Source organism: Dendropsophus ebraccatus, chromosome 9, assembly GCF_027789765.1.
Source record: "Dendropsophus ebraccatus isolate aDenEbr1 chromosome 9, aDenEbr1.pat, whole genome shotgun sequence".
NCBI lineage: Eukaryota > Metazoa > Chordata > Amphibia > Anura > Hylidae > Dendropsophus > Dendropsophus ebraccatus.
Window position 1 is genome coordinate 104,370,470 of NC_091462.1, and position 14,141 is coordinate 104,384,610.

A 14,141-nucleotide genomic window follows, 5' to 3' on the forward strand; every position below is an offset into this window, starting at 1 on the left:
ATATAACACAGGGTCTTATACTATTTCTCAGAAAAAAGGGCTAGGGCTTATTTTTGGGGTGGGTCCCCATACTGTATACTTAACTCCCCTTCTGGAGGTAGTCTCCATACTGTATACCTCCCCCTCTATAGTTGGCCCACATACTACTGCCTCACCCCTGCCTCCCCCTGCAGCTTGTGTTGAGCAGATGGGGGGGCGGAGAATATCAAGTCTGGCTCTGATTGGCTGATGCTCAGAACCCAGTGTCAGGGATCTGCAGCTACAGCTGTTTCATGCCATAACGGCACTTCTTCACGGCTGCGTGAAGAAGTGTCGTAATGGCATGTAACAGCTGTAGCTGCGTCGCTGATGGCGTCCTCTCACATGTCTGTCTGCCTTGTTTGTCTTTTGTACGAAATAAAGAAATAAGAAGAAGACCTTAAAGGGGGTGAGTGCCATGTCTTTTTTCTTTTGTGGGCTGTGATATATATCCTCTATCTTCTATTGCACATAGAGCACCACCCCGAAGTGTATATTCAGTTTATTAACTATACCACTCAGTTATTTTGTGTTCCCACTGTGTCACATTGGATCTGCAAGTAGTGGCAGACTCATGCCCCTATTCCACGAGTCGTTTGGAGGAGCAAACGAGCGCTATTAGGGCTCGTTTGCTCCTCGTTCCCCGCTCGCTGCCGCCGCTATTCAACGCGGCTGCAGTGAGCGGGTGAGTGCGGGAGGGGGCGGCGGGGAGCTGCGGGGGGGCTGCCCGGGGGATCGCTGATCGTCCGGGCAGCCCATAGGATATAGCAGCGTCTGCTGCCGATGCTCCTATTCAACGGAGCGACGGCAGCAGATCGCTGCTATATCAGTCGCTTGTTTTTCAACATGTTGAAAAACAAGCGACTGCAACGATCAGCCGACATGAACGATGTCGGCTGATCGTTGCACTCTATTCCACGGGACGAATATCGTTCGTAGCGGCCGATATCGGCCGAATACGAACGATATTGCTCCTCTAAACGACCCGTGGAATAGGGCCTTCAGCTGTTTCTCATTTTGCATACTCCGAATACATTCTTATGCCACGGAAAAAAAAAGGACAAAGCCGCATCAAAAGGACAAGTGGTAAAGAAAGGAAACAAATGTAATTGACAACAGGAACAAAAAAAAAAAAAGATCTCCAGAGAGATAGACTATAACCAGTGATTGCTGAAAGAAGATACACACCAGAACAGCAAACACTAATAAGCAGCTAAGCACAGGAGAAGACTATCATTGCATAAGAAAGATCGCTGATTGCTGGTAAGAAGACAATGTCCTCAGTATTAGCTTTCCTTCTAGTGGTGCAGAAAGATAGAAGTTGTGTTCTCAGGGAGGGGTCTCACCTTCAGCATGTACAATGTCTCCATCAGACTGGCGTACTGGGCTGGGTCCCCCTTCTGGAGGTAGTTGTACTCCTGCCAAGGGTTTTTGCAGCTCTTGCGCTCTGTGGCGGTGGCTTCCTGCATACCGGTGAGGCTGCGGGGGCTGTAGGACTCAGACAGGTGCTTACCAGCAATGGATAGGATCCTAAAAGAGATGTCAAGTGTAGGAATGAGGATTGCCAATGTCTCAAGAAGTTGGTGCAAAAAATCGGTATATCGCTTAAATTTAAACGATAGTTTTGTGTGAATGCAGGTAACAATCGAAAAAATCGTCCATGTGTCGTTGATCGCATCTTTGGAGCTGAACCTAAAACCATCGTTAATCATTCGCTGTAATTGCACATTTGTTTGCTAATCATTCAGTGTAATTCCACATTGAGATTTGTAATTTACTTCTATTAAAAAGTCTCAAGTCTTCCAGTACTTACCAGCTGCTGTATGTCCTGCAGGAAGTGGTGTATTCTCTCCAGTCTGACATATTGCTCTCTGCTGCCACCTCTGTCCATGTCAGGAACTGTCTATAGCAGCAGAAAATCCCCATAGAAAACCTCTCCTGCTCTCCTGATTGAAAAGAATACACCACTTTCTAAAGGACATACAGCAGGTGATATGTACTGGAAGACTGGAGAATTAACAAAACTCGGGCACCAGTGGATAAGATTTTTTTTTTCTTAACTACCCCTTTAAAGTATGTTCACAAAGCACATTTGTTGGAGAAATGAAGGCAACTGTTCCATTCATCTAAGGACCCTATTACACGGGCAGATGAGCACTGTAAAGAGAAACCTTGTTTAAAGAGCCTATTACAAGGCCCGACAACCATATGGGCAGGCCACATGAATCATTGCTGGCTTAAGTACGGGCCCTTAACCTCCATTAGTTTTCAGACACACATCCCCAATTATATGGAGGGATGTGCAGCTGATGAACAAGGATTTTTTTTGGCTCACCAAAAGTATGCAAGGAACGCTTGTTTGTTAGCTGATCGCTAGCCCTATTACAAAAGGCGATGTTCAGCCAATAATCGATCTGTATCTGTAAGGGTATGTTCACACGGAGCAAAAACAGCTGAATTCTGCAGAAGATCTCTCCACCACAGAATCCTGTCTGCATCAGTGTCACACTGTGTCTCTATGGGAGGGCTCGTGCACCTCAACTTCTGTCGCCCTCTGCTCAAAGAATGAATATGTCAATTCTTTGTGCGGAGAGCAGCGGTAGCGTCTTATAGAGACACTGCGTGACTGAGGCAGGTGGGATTCTGCGGCCGATAAATTCCACTGCTTTTGCTCCATGTGAACATACCCTAAGGGGTGAATATAACCATAACCTGCATCTAAGTTAAATCACTGGGATCAACTTGGTCCAATTAATAGGGTAGGGCTGGAATCTTACAGAGAAATCTGTATGTATATATAAAGTAAAAAAAGGCAGCGACCGCCATTGATCTATAGATAGAGCCAATAGAAGGGCACAGCTGAGTGCTTCACCCGTGGCACCTTGCCATCTCCATTTTGCTGCATGAGACGAGCTCTATAGACTTACAATAGCACTTCTCTCCCCGAATCTCCATCTCACTGCAGGAGACAAGTGCTCAGCCTTGTGCTTGTAGAGATCGTAGGGGGTCTACACCCTCAGACCCCAACCCCTCTCTGCAACGTGTGATATGTTTTTGTTTTTTTTAATGACAGGGACACTTTAAGACTTGGAAGGCTTAAAAATAGCAAACGGCAGAACACCTTCCCAAAGTGGTGGATTACGCCTGACAATGGTGTCTGATTTATGACAAACAGGAAAATAAGACAGAAGCAAACAGAAAGGGAACACACAACAGCGGCACAATACCGCAGGGACGCCACGTTCATTCCCAAACAGCAGAGGAAATATTGACACATGACATTGATATAACTGGAAACATTGACAGGATGAAAGAAACCGAGTGTCTCCTTATTTAACCCTTAGACGAGTTTCTTGACTAATGACAGTAAGAGAGAGTAAACTGGTCAGGATGACCCTGTAATAGGTCACAGATAGAGGTGAGAAAGTGATACCCAGTGTAGAACACTCTATGAACGATCAAGCTCCTTTAACCCTTGTAATGGCCCTTTGCTAATGCTTAAAGGGGAACTATGAGCAGGTTAGATGAATCTAACCTGCTGATAGCCTCCTATTGCACAGGAGACGCCGAGGTTGAAGGTATATGTCTTACCTTCCATCTTGGCACAGTTCCCCTGCTGTTAGCAGTGTAATCCTCGGCATGGAGCACCGTTAGGGGCCCTGCTCCACCCCCATCGCGTGAGCAGGCCTGCCCACTGCATTGATTATCATTAGAAGGAGCGGGCCACCTTGCACTCTGGGGACAGGGTAGTGCTCCTGGCCGAGGATTACACTGCTAACAGCACAGGAACAGCGCCAAGGGGGCACAATAGGGGGCTATAAGATTCATCTAACCTGCTGATAGTTCCCCTTTAAAACACCCCCCACACATAGAAGAAATGTTGCAGTTCTTCATTGGGGATATTGCTCTTGGCAATGCAAAGAGAGAACTCTGGGGTAAATTCACACGTATCACACGAATATACTATGCAGTGGATTTATGTGAAAATAGTCCACAGTAGAAAAACTGCATCTGATCAAACCCTTGCTGCAAAACTACAACTCACAACTGTCTAGGTATGCTGGGAGTTGTAGTTTCAAAACAGCTAGGGAGCCAATCAATCTCTGGGACCCCTTTTGATCCTGGAATGAAGGGGATGCAGCACTGGTTTAGTACTTAGTGTTGCTTTGTTGCAGTTGGGTGTATGGTGGCCCCGCTGTGTATGTGTTACACCAGTGCATCCCCTTCATTCTCAGGATCAGTGAAGGTCTGAGAGGTCAGAAAAGAAAATGTAGACGTCTTCTTACCGGCTTGCCAGCTGCTGCTCGAAGTCGCCACACTGCCGTAACAACTCTCCACAAGTGGCGATGATTCTAGGGATAAGAGACAGGGCGATGAGAATGGCCGCCACACTAACAGGCTTTATAAAACTTCTGATAATGGCCGTACGGGCTGGAACCACCAACTGCAGTAACTATTCATCCTGCTTGCTGTCGCACAGGATGGACTACACGGCCTTTCTATAGCTCTGTCCTATGTGGGGAAGGAAGCGCTTAGTCTCTCTCCAACATTTATGCGACACGGACCTATGCTCACATAACGTGTTCTAAAAGCTGTGTTTCGTCCGTGTCATTTTAAAGCATAAATAAGGGTGTACTATATGCTAATGACATCCGTAATTTGCCTAATACTGCCATATTTGTGCCTCTAATTGTCGTCCAAAAAGAAATATGTAAGTAATACGGCAAAAAAAAAAAGACTACATTGACACAGTGTATTTTTTAAGACAAGAACGGCCATTGTTGACGATTAAAACAAAGGCCGCTCTTGCCTTAAAATAATTAACTGTATTGAACTATATGGTAACAGCAGTCGTTGTTCACCCACTGTATTGAACAACGGATGTTGTTCCCTACTGCAGCACTAATATGTGACTTGACAATCATTTGCGGTTGTTAATGCATGACCAACGTTCGTACACACAATATATGGTCATTCATTGCAGAGAGTTCTATGGTTCATTGGATTGCAGGCATGCCCAAATGCGCCCGCAAATAAATTGATGTTCCTGAGGGCGATATGCCAGTATCGGTCACAGGAACATCTGAAACAGCGGCCGTTGTTTTAACATAGTGTGAACATATCCTAAAGATGGAAATTAACAAATCATTTGTACCTAGCATTATATTCTTGGACTTATGTAAAGGAACACCAATACTTTCACTAACAGGGCTCTGCTGAGCATGCATACTAGTTCTATTGAAGTCAATGAGGCACCAACTATATTAGCATGGACATCAACCAATTTATATCATGAAGAAGCCCCAACAGGTCAGGCTACTCTGGCTTTAAGCTCCAAGATCTGCACATTTCCTAAAATCTTCAAATAATTTGGACAATTGTCGCATGGAATTTAACTGGATTGTAGTGAGCATGCTTAACATCCATTTCTTAAAACAAGTCCTGCCAAATCCTACACTTTTATCATCCTATTAGTCATTGCTAGTTCTTACAGTCCAAAACACTGACTGTGCGAGTTCTCTGGAAGAGTACACATACATTCTGTTCCATCAGCTTTGTGGACACAAGAAGGTGGCGTACGACATAGTTCTGATCCAGGTCCCTGTTAGCACACGATTGTCTTACATGACACTGCAGATGATGGGAAAACTAAGGGCCCTATTACACAGGATGATTATCATGTGAAAAATCGTTATATCCTTCGAATTTGAACGATAATTGTTCTGTGTAATTGCAGGCAACGATCGAAAAATTGCTCGTGTGTCGTTGATCGCTGATTTAGATCTGGACCTAAAATTATTGTTAATTGTTCGCTGCAATTCCACATTCGTTCGCTCAATCGTTCAGTGTAATTGCACATTATTCCTTCTGATCCCAGCAAAACAATGAACAAACAATCATAGTAACGATCGCAATAACAACTATCATTCTGTGTAATATGGTGAACGATTTCAGGTTAACGATAAACAATCTAGTTTGCGATCGTTTTTCGTTAGTGGTTAAAAATCGCTTAGTGTAATGGTCCATTTACACAGAAAGATTATCTGACAGATTATATGCCAAAGATTTGAAGCCAAAGCCAGGAATTGATTTGAAAAGAGGAGAAATCTCAGGCTTTCCTTTGTGACCTGATCTCTGTTTATAGTCTGTTTCTGGCTTTGGCTTTAAATCTTTGGCAGATAATCTTTCTGTGTAAATGGACCCTTATAGGACCCTGACAGAGCCTTTGGATGGCATGACTAGGCAGGAAAAATCCAAAATCTATACAAAGTCTTCCAAAGTGTTGTTTATATTCCCAATGTATGAACCTCTCACAATAATGTCACCCTTCCCATGTGAGTCACTACTGGTGTTACTGGACGATTGGTCTGGATTACTTTTCTGATCCATAGGAATCCATTGGAACTGGACCTATCTATAGACACATAGGAAATCCTTAGCTGCGTTCACATACAGAGACGCCAATCCTGAGGACCTCTACCTGACTGAGTGCTGGAAGGCCGTCCAATCCTCCAAGAATAAAGAATCAGCAGGGACATTGTCCAGCTTGTATTTCCTCCTTATTGACTGCAGAGTGTTTGTGAAATCCGACACGTATCTGGGAAATAAAGCACAACAAGTAAATGGCGTTGGAGCGGAGCTGTGACGTGACGGCTTCTTCACACCTGGATGTCAGGACACCCTGACGCTGCCAGCTAGTGAGCGGGAAGTAAGCAAAACTGGGCTTTGCCTTTGTTTGACAACAGCCATGCCAGTAAATGCTGATGCTCAAACTTTCCCCCGATAAATCAGTCGTGGCTGAAAGATCCTGGCACTATGCCCGTTTTGTAATGTTGCCAATTACTACAATGTCTGGGACATGGTGCTGATGCAACACGGTGACATTAAATGACTTGATGCTATAACGGACACAAGTCCTATGGGCGTACGGAGTCCTTGAGAAATAAAAATCCTCAGCAATAGCCAACTGCTTTCCTTTTACTATGCTTAAAGTGCAAAAATCAATAGTACAGGCGATTTCAAGAAACTTTGTAATTGGGTTTATTAGCCGAAAAATGCATTTTTATAATGAAAAAGCAGTTTGAAGCTCTCCCCCCTGTCTTCATGGTTCTCTATGGAGAGGGGAGGGTGGAGGGAGATGAGGCACCAAAACAGGACAACAAAGAGTTTATTTACAGCTACATCACCGGGCTATCTCCTCTGAAGTCAGCACTGACCTCTCTGACCTCTGAATAGCAGCTTTCACACAGCTCCCACTGTGTAATTCTTTGTTCTCTGCTGTCCCTCCTCCCCCCTCCCCTCTCCATAGGTTACACAGAGCACATCTGATGTAAAAGAGCCGAGATTTCCTGATAATGGGCAGTGAATGAGAGAGAGGAGAGAAGGGAGGGGGGGGGGACCTGGGGAAAGTCTTCTTGAATGCAGATAATGGCATATTTGCCTAATAAATACAATTACAAAGTTTCTTAAAATCGCCTGGACTAATGATTTCTGCAAAAAAAATCGAAACGATAATGACACTGTAAAGGGGGTGTCTTATAAAAGAGTGTTCCCCAACCTGTGGCTTTCCAGCTGCAGCATGCCCAGACCCTTTAGAAATCGGGGTATAATGAGAGTTGAAGAGTCTCCAGTTGGGAACATTAGGCCACCACTTTTCCATATCCATACATGGGGCTGGTCCCTCTTTTCTGTATATATTCCCTGATGACCATACTCACTTTTTAAACAGAGACTGCAGGGCCTGCAGCAGGCCGCACACCCCCAGCCCATCTGTCAGCTTGATGCATCGCTCTACTGCACCCGACGCCAGGCTGAAGAGCCGAGACACAGAGTGTGAGAGCTCCTGGACGCAGTCTAGAGCCTCGCCGTGTTCCTGTAGGACATGAGCTATATGTTAGATAGAACTTAAGTGATGACGCAAGCAATGGTGCTATTCCTACACACAGATGCCAGAGAACCTGTACATGCACAGAAGGATAACATCCTATGTATAGCTACAGAAACATACTCTGCTAGTACATTGCTGTCCCTCTGACTTATTATACACCAGGGGCAATACTCTGAATAAATCCTTTACTTAGAGAGGTGTCAGACAATCCAGCTTTGGTAACTGTGGGCCCATTGGGTAACAATGGCTACATAGGCTCAATAGAATGAGTGGCTATTTTCATCAGCCAGATCCATATTTATCGATTGGAAAGTATTAAAGGGGTAATTTATGCAAAAAACAACAACATTTCTTTCAGATCAACTGCTGTCAGAAAGTTATACAGATTGGTAATTTACTTCTATTTACAAATCTCCAGTCTTCCAGTACTTATCAGCTGCTGTATGTCCTGCAGGAAGTGGTGTATTCTTTCCAGTCTGACACAGTGCTCTCTGCTGCCACCTCTGTCCATGTCAGGAACTGTCCAGAGCAGGAGAGGTTTTCTATGGGGATTTGCTGCTGCTCTGGACAGTTCCTGACATGGACAGAGGTGGCGGCAGAGAGCACTGTGTCAGACTGGAGAGAATACACCATTTCCTGCAGGACATACAGCAGCTGGTAAGTACTGGAAGACTGGAGATTTTTTTTAATAGAAGTAAATTACAACTTGATATAACTTTCTGAAACCAGTTGATTTGATTTTTTTTCTGCTGGAGTACCCCTTTAACAGAATACAGCAATACCAGACACAGGTCATGGACACACACAGTATTGTGTGGCTATTCTCTAAACTTGGACAACAACTTTAAAGCATTTGGAGTAGATTTATCAAACATGGTGTAAAGTGAAACTGGCTCAGTTTCCCCTAGCAACCAATCAGATTCCACCTTTCATTCCTCACAGACTCTTTAGAAAATGAAAGGAGGAATCTGATTGGTTGCTAAGGGCAACTGAGCCAGTTTCACTTTACACAATGTTTGATAAATCTCTCCCTATATGTGAATTCCATTGTATTATGACATGTCAGGTGACAATAGCTATAAGGTGGCAATAGCTGGCAGTAGCTGTAAAGGCTACGAGGAATAGGGCTGTATACGCACTTCATCTGATACAAGGCAATAATAGGCTGATTATAGGTGTGCCAAAACACTGTACATCCCCAAGTACATGGGATGAGAAGAAAGATGTTACTATGTCTCACCAGGGGAATGGCACTCAGTTGGATAAGAAGATGTGATTCCTCCAGGCTCCCGTACTGCAGCTGGAAAGGCTTATAGGCTCCATACACGGCCTCCACCAGCTCCGTCACCTTCACAATGTTGTGCTCCCCTGACAGACAAGACAATAAATATAAGATTACATGGGGTTAAAATACAGTCTGTATTGGTATTTGTTGCCATCTGCTTATTATCATTGACATTTCTGGTCACCACAATGGCCTTTGGGCACGATGCCACCGATATCGGGCCATAGTAGAGAAGGAATGCAATAAGATGGGTAAGGAGGCGTCAGGGTCATTGCCACACTTAGGATGCAATGAGCGACCGCTCTACATTCCTTCCTCTACAAAGCTTCATGGCTTCTTGTCAGATTTCTTCTAGCACCTCAAGTGTCCTCATCCTAAGCACAGATCTCTGGTCTGTATCCAACTCCGCCAGCTGCTCCTTGGCCAAGAAAAATATCACTCTCGTATTAGGAGGACGGAGGAATCAGCTGTATATATACATATATATATATATATATATATATATATATATATATATATACATACATATCCCACTTATAGAAGCCACAGATACAACATAAGAGGCTTCTATTAACTCAGAATGTAGATTCTGGGGAGCGCTGGGGGTATCCTCCAAAGCACATGGAGAGTTTCCTCCATCTAATTTACTTCAATGGTTACCTGCTGTATGGCCTTGTCTCCAATTGTTTACTCTGTTACTGGCACGGTTATCTTTTTAGGTTAAGGGGTCACGTATTCCCATATGATACACTTCGTTGGGTACAGGGCATGTGATCAAACATCGCTTTCTTGTAAAGTTCATGTAACTCTCTTGCAGAACTTGTTTGACTCTATTAGGACTCTCTAATCTAATACTGCTGGAAAGGAGGTCATCGCGTACCGATCTTGTAGAGATATTACTGACTGAAGTCAATGGGGCTGAGCTGCCGCTACAGGTAGGATGTGAAAGCGCAACAGTATTCGCATAAGCACCGTGGCCGTCGCAGTCAGATCGACAGGGGCGCCGGAAGTCAACCCCCCGAATGATTGGATATTGATGGCTTACTTTAAAGAGTGTATATATATATATATATATATATATATATATATATATATATTTTATACAAAAGCCCTTTAACGCTATGCCCATACAGAGGCATTCAGCTCCATCCGCTATAAGAGTATGCTCACATATACTATATATTCTGTGGTTTTCTGCTGGTAAGTCAATGATCTGCCCCATATATAGTACGCGTGAATATACCCTTACATTATATCTAGACACAGATTGGATTTCTTGGCATTTAAAAACTTTCCAATCCCCTATAAAGTAGACCCATAAATCTACCAAAAAGGCCGCATGCAGCATTTACAATGATTATGTCTACATAGGGGGACAGAATCCAGAGCTCAGCAAAGCCCGGCAGCTGAAGAGTTAACTCCGGTCACAGGAAGGAGCGGAGCCGGGTGCCGTTGTGTTCTTACAACTTTCACTGTGGCTATGGGCCAATGTTATTGACTATGCCTATGTCTGTGAGCCAAGAACAAGGCGCTTTAAGGAGAAACAGAGCATGACAGCACCTGAACAAGGCCTGACAGCACTCCTGGAGCACAGGAACGTTCCTCCCCACATCTTACAACACAACCTTGCTTCTAGTCCACAGAATATTAGGTAATTTATACATTGTTAATGGGAACAAGAAGTTCATAGTTTCCCCATAGATTCGTAGCTAGGAATACTCAGTAAGTTTTTCTAGCCCAGTGTCTAAACAACACGGTCAGGGCAGGGTGGCATGGTGTGGTATGGTGTGGCTTGATGGCCCATCAATTGGAAGAACTTGGGTCCACTGAGCAAGTGGTTAAATGAGTTTTATAGAATTTCAATACTGATGGTTTATCCCCAGGATAGGTGGGGGTCCGACTTTTAAAAGCGCCCACTGACTGAAGGGGCTGTGTTGATCCAGCAATGTCTTCGCATATTCTATGTTCACCCAGCATAGTGCCATACATTTTGTAGTTGTCATGCTTTCCAAATTCAAATGCCATTGAGCTGCAGTACCAGGCACAAACACCACAAAATGTATGGCACTGTGCCTGGGAAACAAGGTAGAGGCCACAAGGCATCCTCAGTTAAGGCCCTATTCCATGGAACTCGCTCCAACGACCGCTCGTTAACGATCACTAAACGATATTTTTTAGTGAACGATAACACATAACGTGAACGATATATGTAGTGTAACGATTATTTTGCGGTCGTTACATGGTCGTTTAAAACGTTCATTGGGGTGATCATGACCATACGACACACCTACTTTTTTTTAAACCTTTTTACGAACGACTGAAAAATTTCTAGTTTTACAAACCGATTAGCGAATTACCTCTCAAAGACCAACCACTTTTTTTCGACATGCTGAAAAACTATTTTGAACGACAGTATAACGATTTCGCCTTTGTCGTTCGCTCGTTTACACCAATTCCACGAAGCGATTATCGTTAACGAGCGGTCGTTGGAGCGAGTTTATGAACGATAATCGTTCCGTGGAATAAGGCCTTTAGATGAGTGAGGGTGTTGGGACACCCTCTAATCTGATCCTAAGGATAGGTTAGCTAGATGAAAGGGGTTGGCCCACCATGAAAACTTATCCCTTAGCTACAATTACTGCTGGAGGAAAGGGGGGTCTGACTGTTGCCTCCATCCCCAGCAATCGGGATAACAGGATCCAAAAGCTCTGATCAGAATGGGATCATTTTATGGCCTCAAAGAGAAGGCCCCATCACAGCTCATGTGGACGGAGTCTGAGATACTGCTGAGAAGTGTAGGGCTGATGCTGGACTTCTATGGATTATTTACTTTGTCATATCACTTTTTTTTTTAATGTATAAGAATATACAGTACATGGGGGGGATGGGATCCAGCTCTGTAGACCACTGTGCAGCATCCCTTGAGCAAAGCAGGGAACTGTAGCACTTAAATCGGGAATTGTAGGGCTTAGATAGCCCTGCAGTTCCCAGCACAACATTAAGGGGGCCGTGTCGCCCCTTACTGCTGCCAGTCAATGGAAATATATATGTATATAAAAAAATCATACTTTTTGAAATAAAGTTATACTACAAAGTAAATATAACTTTATTATAGTAATGTATTAGCCAAATTAAAAAAATAGTTTTGTTAAGTCTCCAGAGTACCCCTTTAATAGTGGGACAACCCCTGAAAACACCTTTAATAGAGTAGTGGGGGACTCTCTTCTATGTACCTTAATAGGGGATGTGCTGATGTGACAACCTCAGCCATAATATTCATCAGTTACATATAAAGTCCATGCCAGCTTACCAATATGGGGCATGATGGCAGCTTCCAGAGCCTTAGCAAAGTGCCCGGTGGCCTGGAAAAGCTCCAGCAATGTAGTGAGCTTATGTTCTTGACTGGTCCTCTCCATGGCTGTGCTGAGACACACGGGGATAGACGGCACCATGGCGGCTAGCGTCTGTATCAGCAGAACGGTCACCACTTCATGGGGCTTCTTAAATATCTGTAAGAAGAATACAAAGCCTGTGATGTGTGTATAAAGGACAAGTAACCCCCTTCATCCAGAAGCCCTAGAATAAGGTAATCCTGAGGGCTGACCACCCAATAGACCAGGGGTAGGGAACCTTGGCCCTCCAGCTATTGCAAAACTACAACTCCCATCATGTCTGGACAGACAAAGCTTTAGCATTGGCTGTCCAGACATGATGGGAGTTGTAGTTTTGCAACAGCTGGAGAGCCAAGGTTCCCCATTCCTGCTATAGACTATATATTATTATATAATAGTATTATGTCTAAAATATGTAAATATATATTTATTAATACCAGAAACCAACAGGCTGCTGTTGACGGATCTTAGTAGGATACACAGGTTATTGCATGATTGGGTATGATGGCTTATAACATTAGGATCTACCCTGTAAAACACAACCTATAGGACAGGACATGCATGTCGACACAGAGCAGGGGGCTAATGAAAAACTGCTGACACTGTAGAAATCCTAGAATTTTAAAGGAGGGGAAAAAAGCGAGAGTCAGGATAAAGAACGGCATTTATTGTGCCGGCCTTCATGCACATTTTTAATAAATCTGAATGAGACCCTCGGGTGATCACTGCGCCGTCTGTGCCTTCTGGATATCGGTCACCGTCCTGGATGCAGTGGGTTAACCCATTCAGCTGCCACGAGGCAGGCAATGCAATGTACTAGTAATATAATACACAGAACATCTAATACAGTCAAGAGGAAAACATTACAATTTAACCGATACAGTTGCCACAACCACTCCCACAGCCATAGTCACCTATCTGACATGTGAGGGGTTTCTAGTTTATAATACCCATTTGAAATGGGGTCCTCTCTACAAGGCAAAAAGTGGTTACAAAGAGCATCTCCCTCTCTCTGAAGGACCTGTCCTGTATTACACAAACAATGCACTGACATGTATAGACAAAGTGCAATGCTTCATTTCACCAGCTGTGGTGCTGCAGGGAACATGAAAACTTACTGCCAGGTTTCCATACAGAAAACAGTCATTCAGGTCCCGGCAGAACGTCACTTTATAATCAATTTATTGTCAAGTGACTAGAGATGAGCGAACCTGGAGCATGCTCGAGTCCATCCAAACCCGAACGTTCGGCATTTGATTAGCGGTGGCTGCTGAAGTTGAATAAAAGCCCTAAGGCTATGTGGAAAACATGGATATAGTCATTGGCTGTATCTATGTTTTCCAGACAACCTTAGAGCTTTATCCAAGTTCAGCAGCCACCGCTAATCAAATGCCGAACGTTCGGGTTCGGATGGACTTGAATCCGAACCCGGTTCGCTCATCTCTTCAAGTGACCCTTCGTATTGGGAATAGTTCAAAGGACCCCTTTAAGGCAAACTGGAGTCTCCTCAGTTCTCTCACATAGATGAATGGAGGGGTAACCCCCTTTATACATGGCA

At 44.1% G+C, this 14,141-nt stretch overlaps 1 protein-coding gene across 2 annotated transcripts in view; it reads right to left on the reverse strand.

Moving 5' to 3' along the window:
* COG7 (component of oligomeric golgi complex 7) overlaps window positions 1-14,141 on the reverse strand; it is a 42,971-nt gene that overhangs the window by 8,725 nt on the left and 20,105 nt on the right. For both annotated transcript variants that reach the window (XM_069984148.1, XM_069984149.1), the window contains exons 8-13: window positions 12,502-12,700; window positions 9,147-9,274; window positions 7,737-7,891; window positions 6,500-6,616; window positions 4,305-4,370; window positions 1,365-1,548 (exon numbers count right to left, since the gene is read on the reverse strand). In XM_069984148.1, the coding sequence (XP_069840249.1) occupies window positions 1,365-1,548; window positions 4,305-4,370; window positions 6,500-6,616; window positions 7,737-7,891; window positions 9,147-9,274; window positions 12,502-12,700 (849 nt within the window). The remainder of the gene's footprint in view (window positions 1-1,364; window positions 1,549-4,304; window positions 4,371-6,499; window positions 6,617-7,736; window positions 7,892-9,146; window positions 9,275-12,501; window positions 12,701-14,141) is intronic.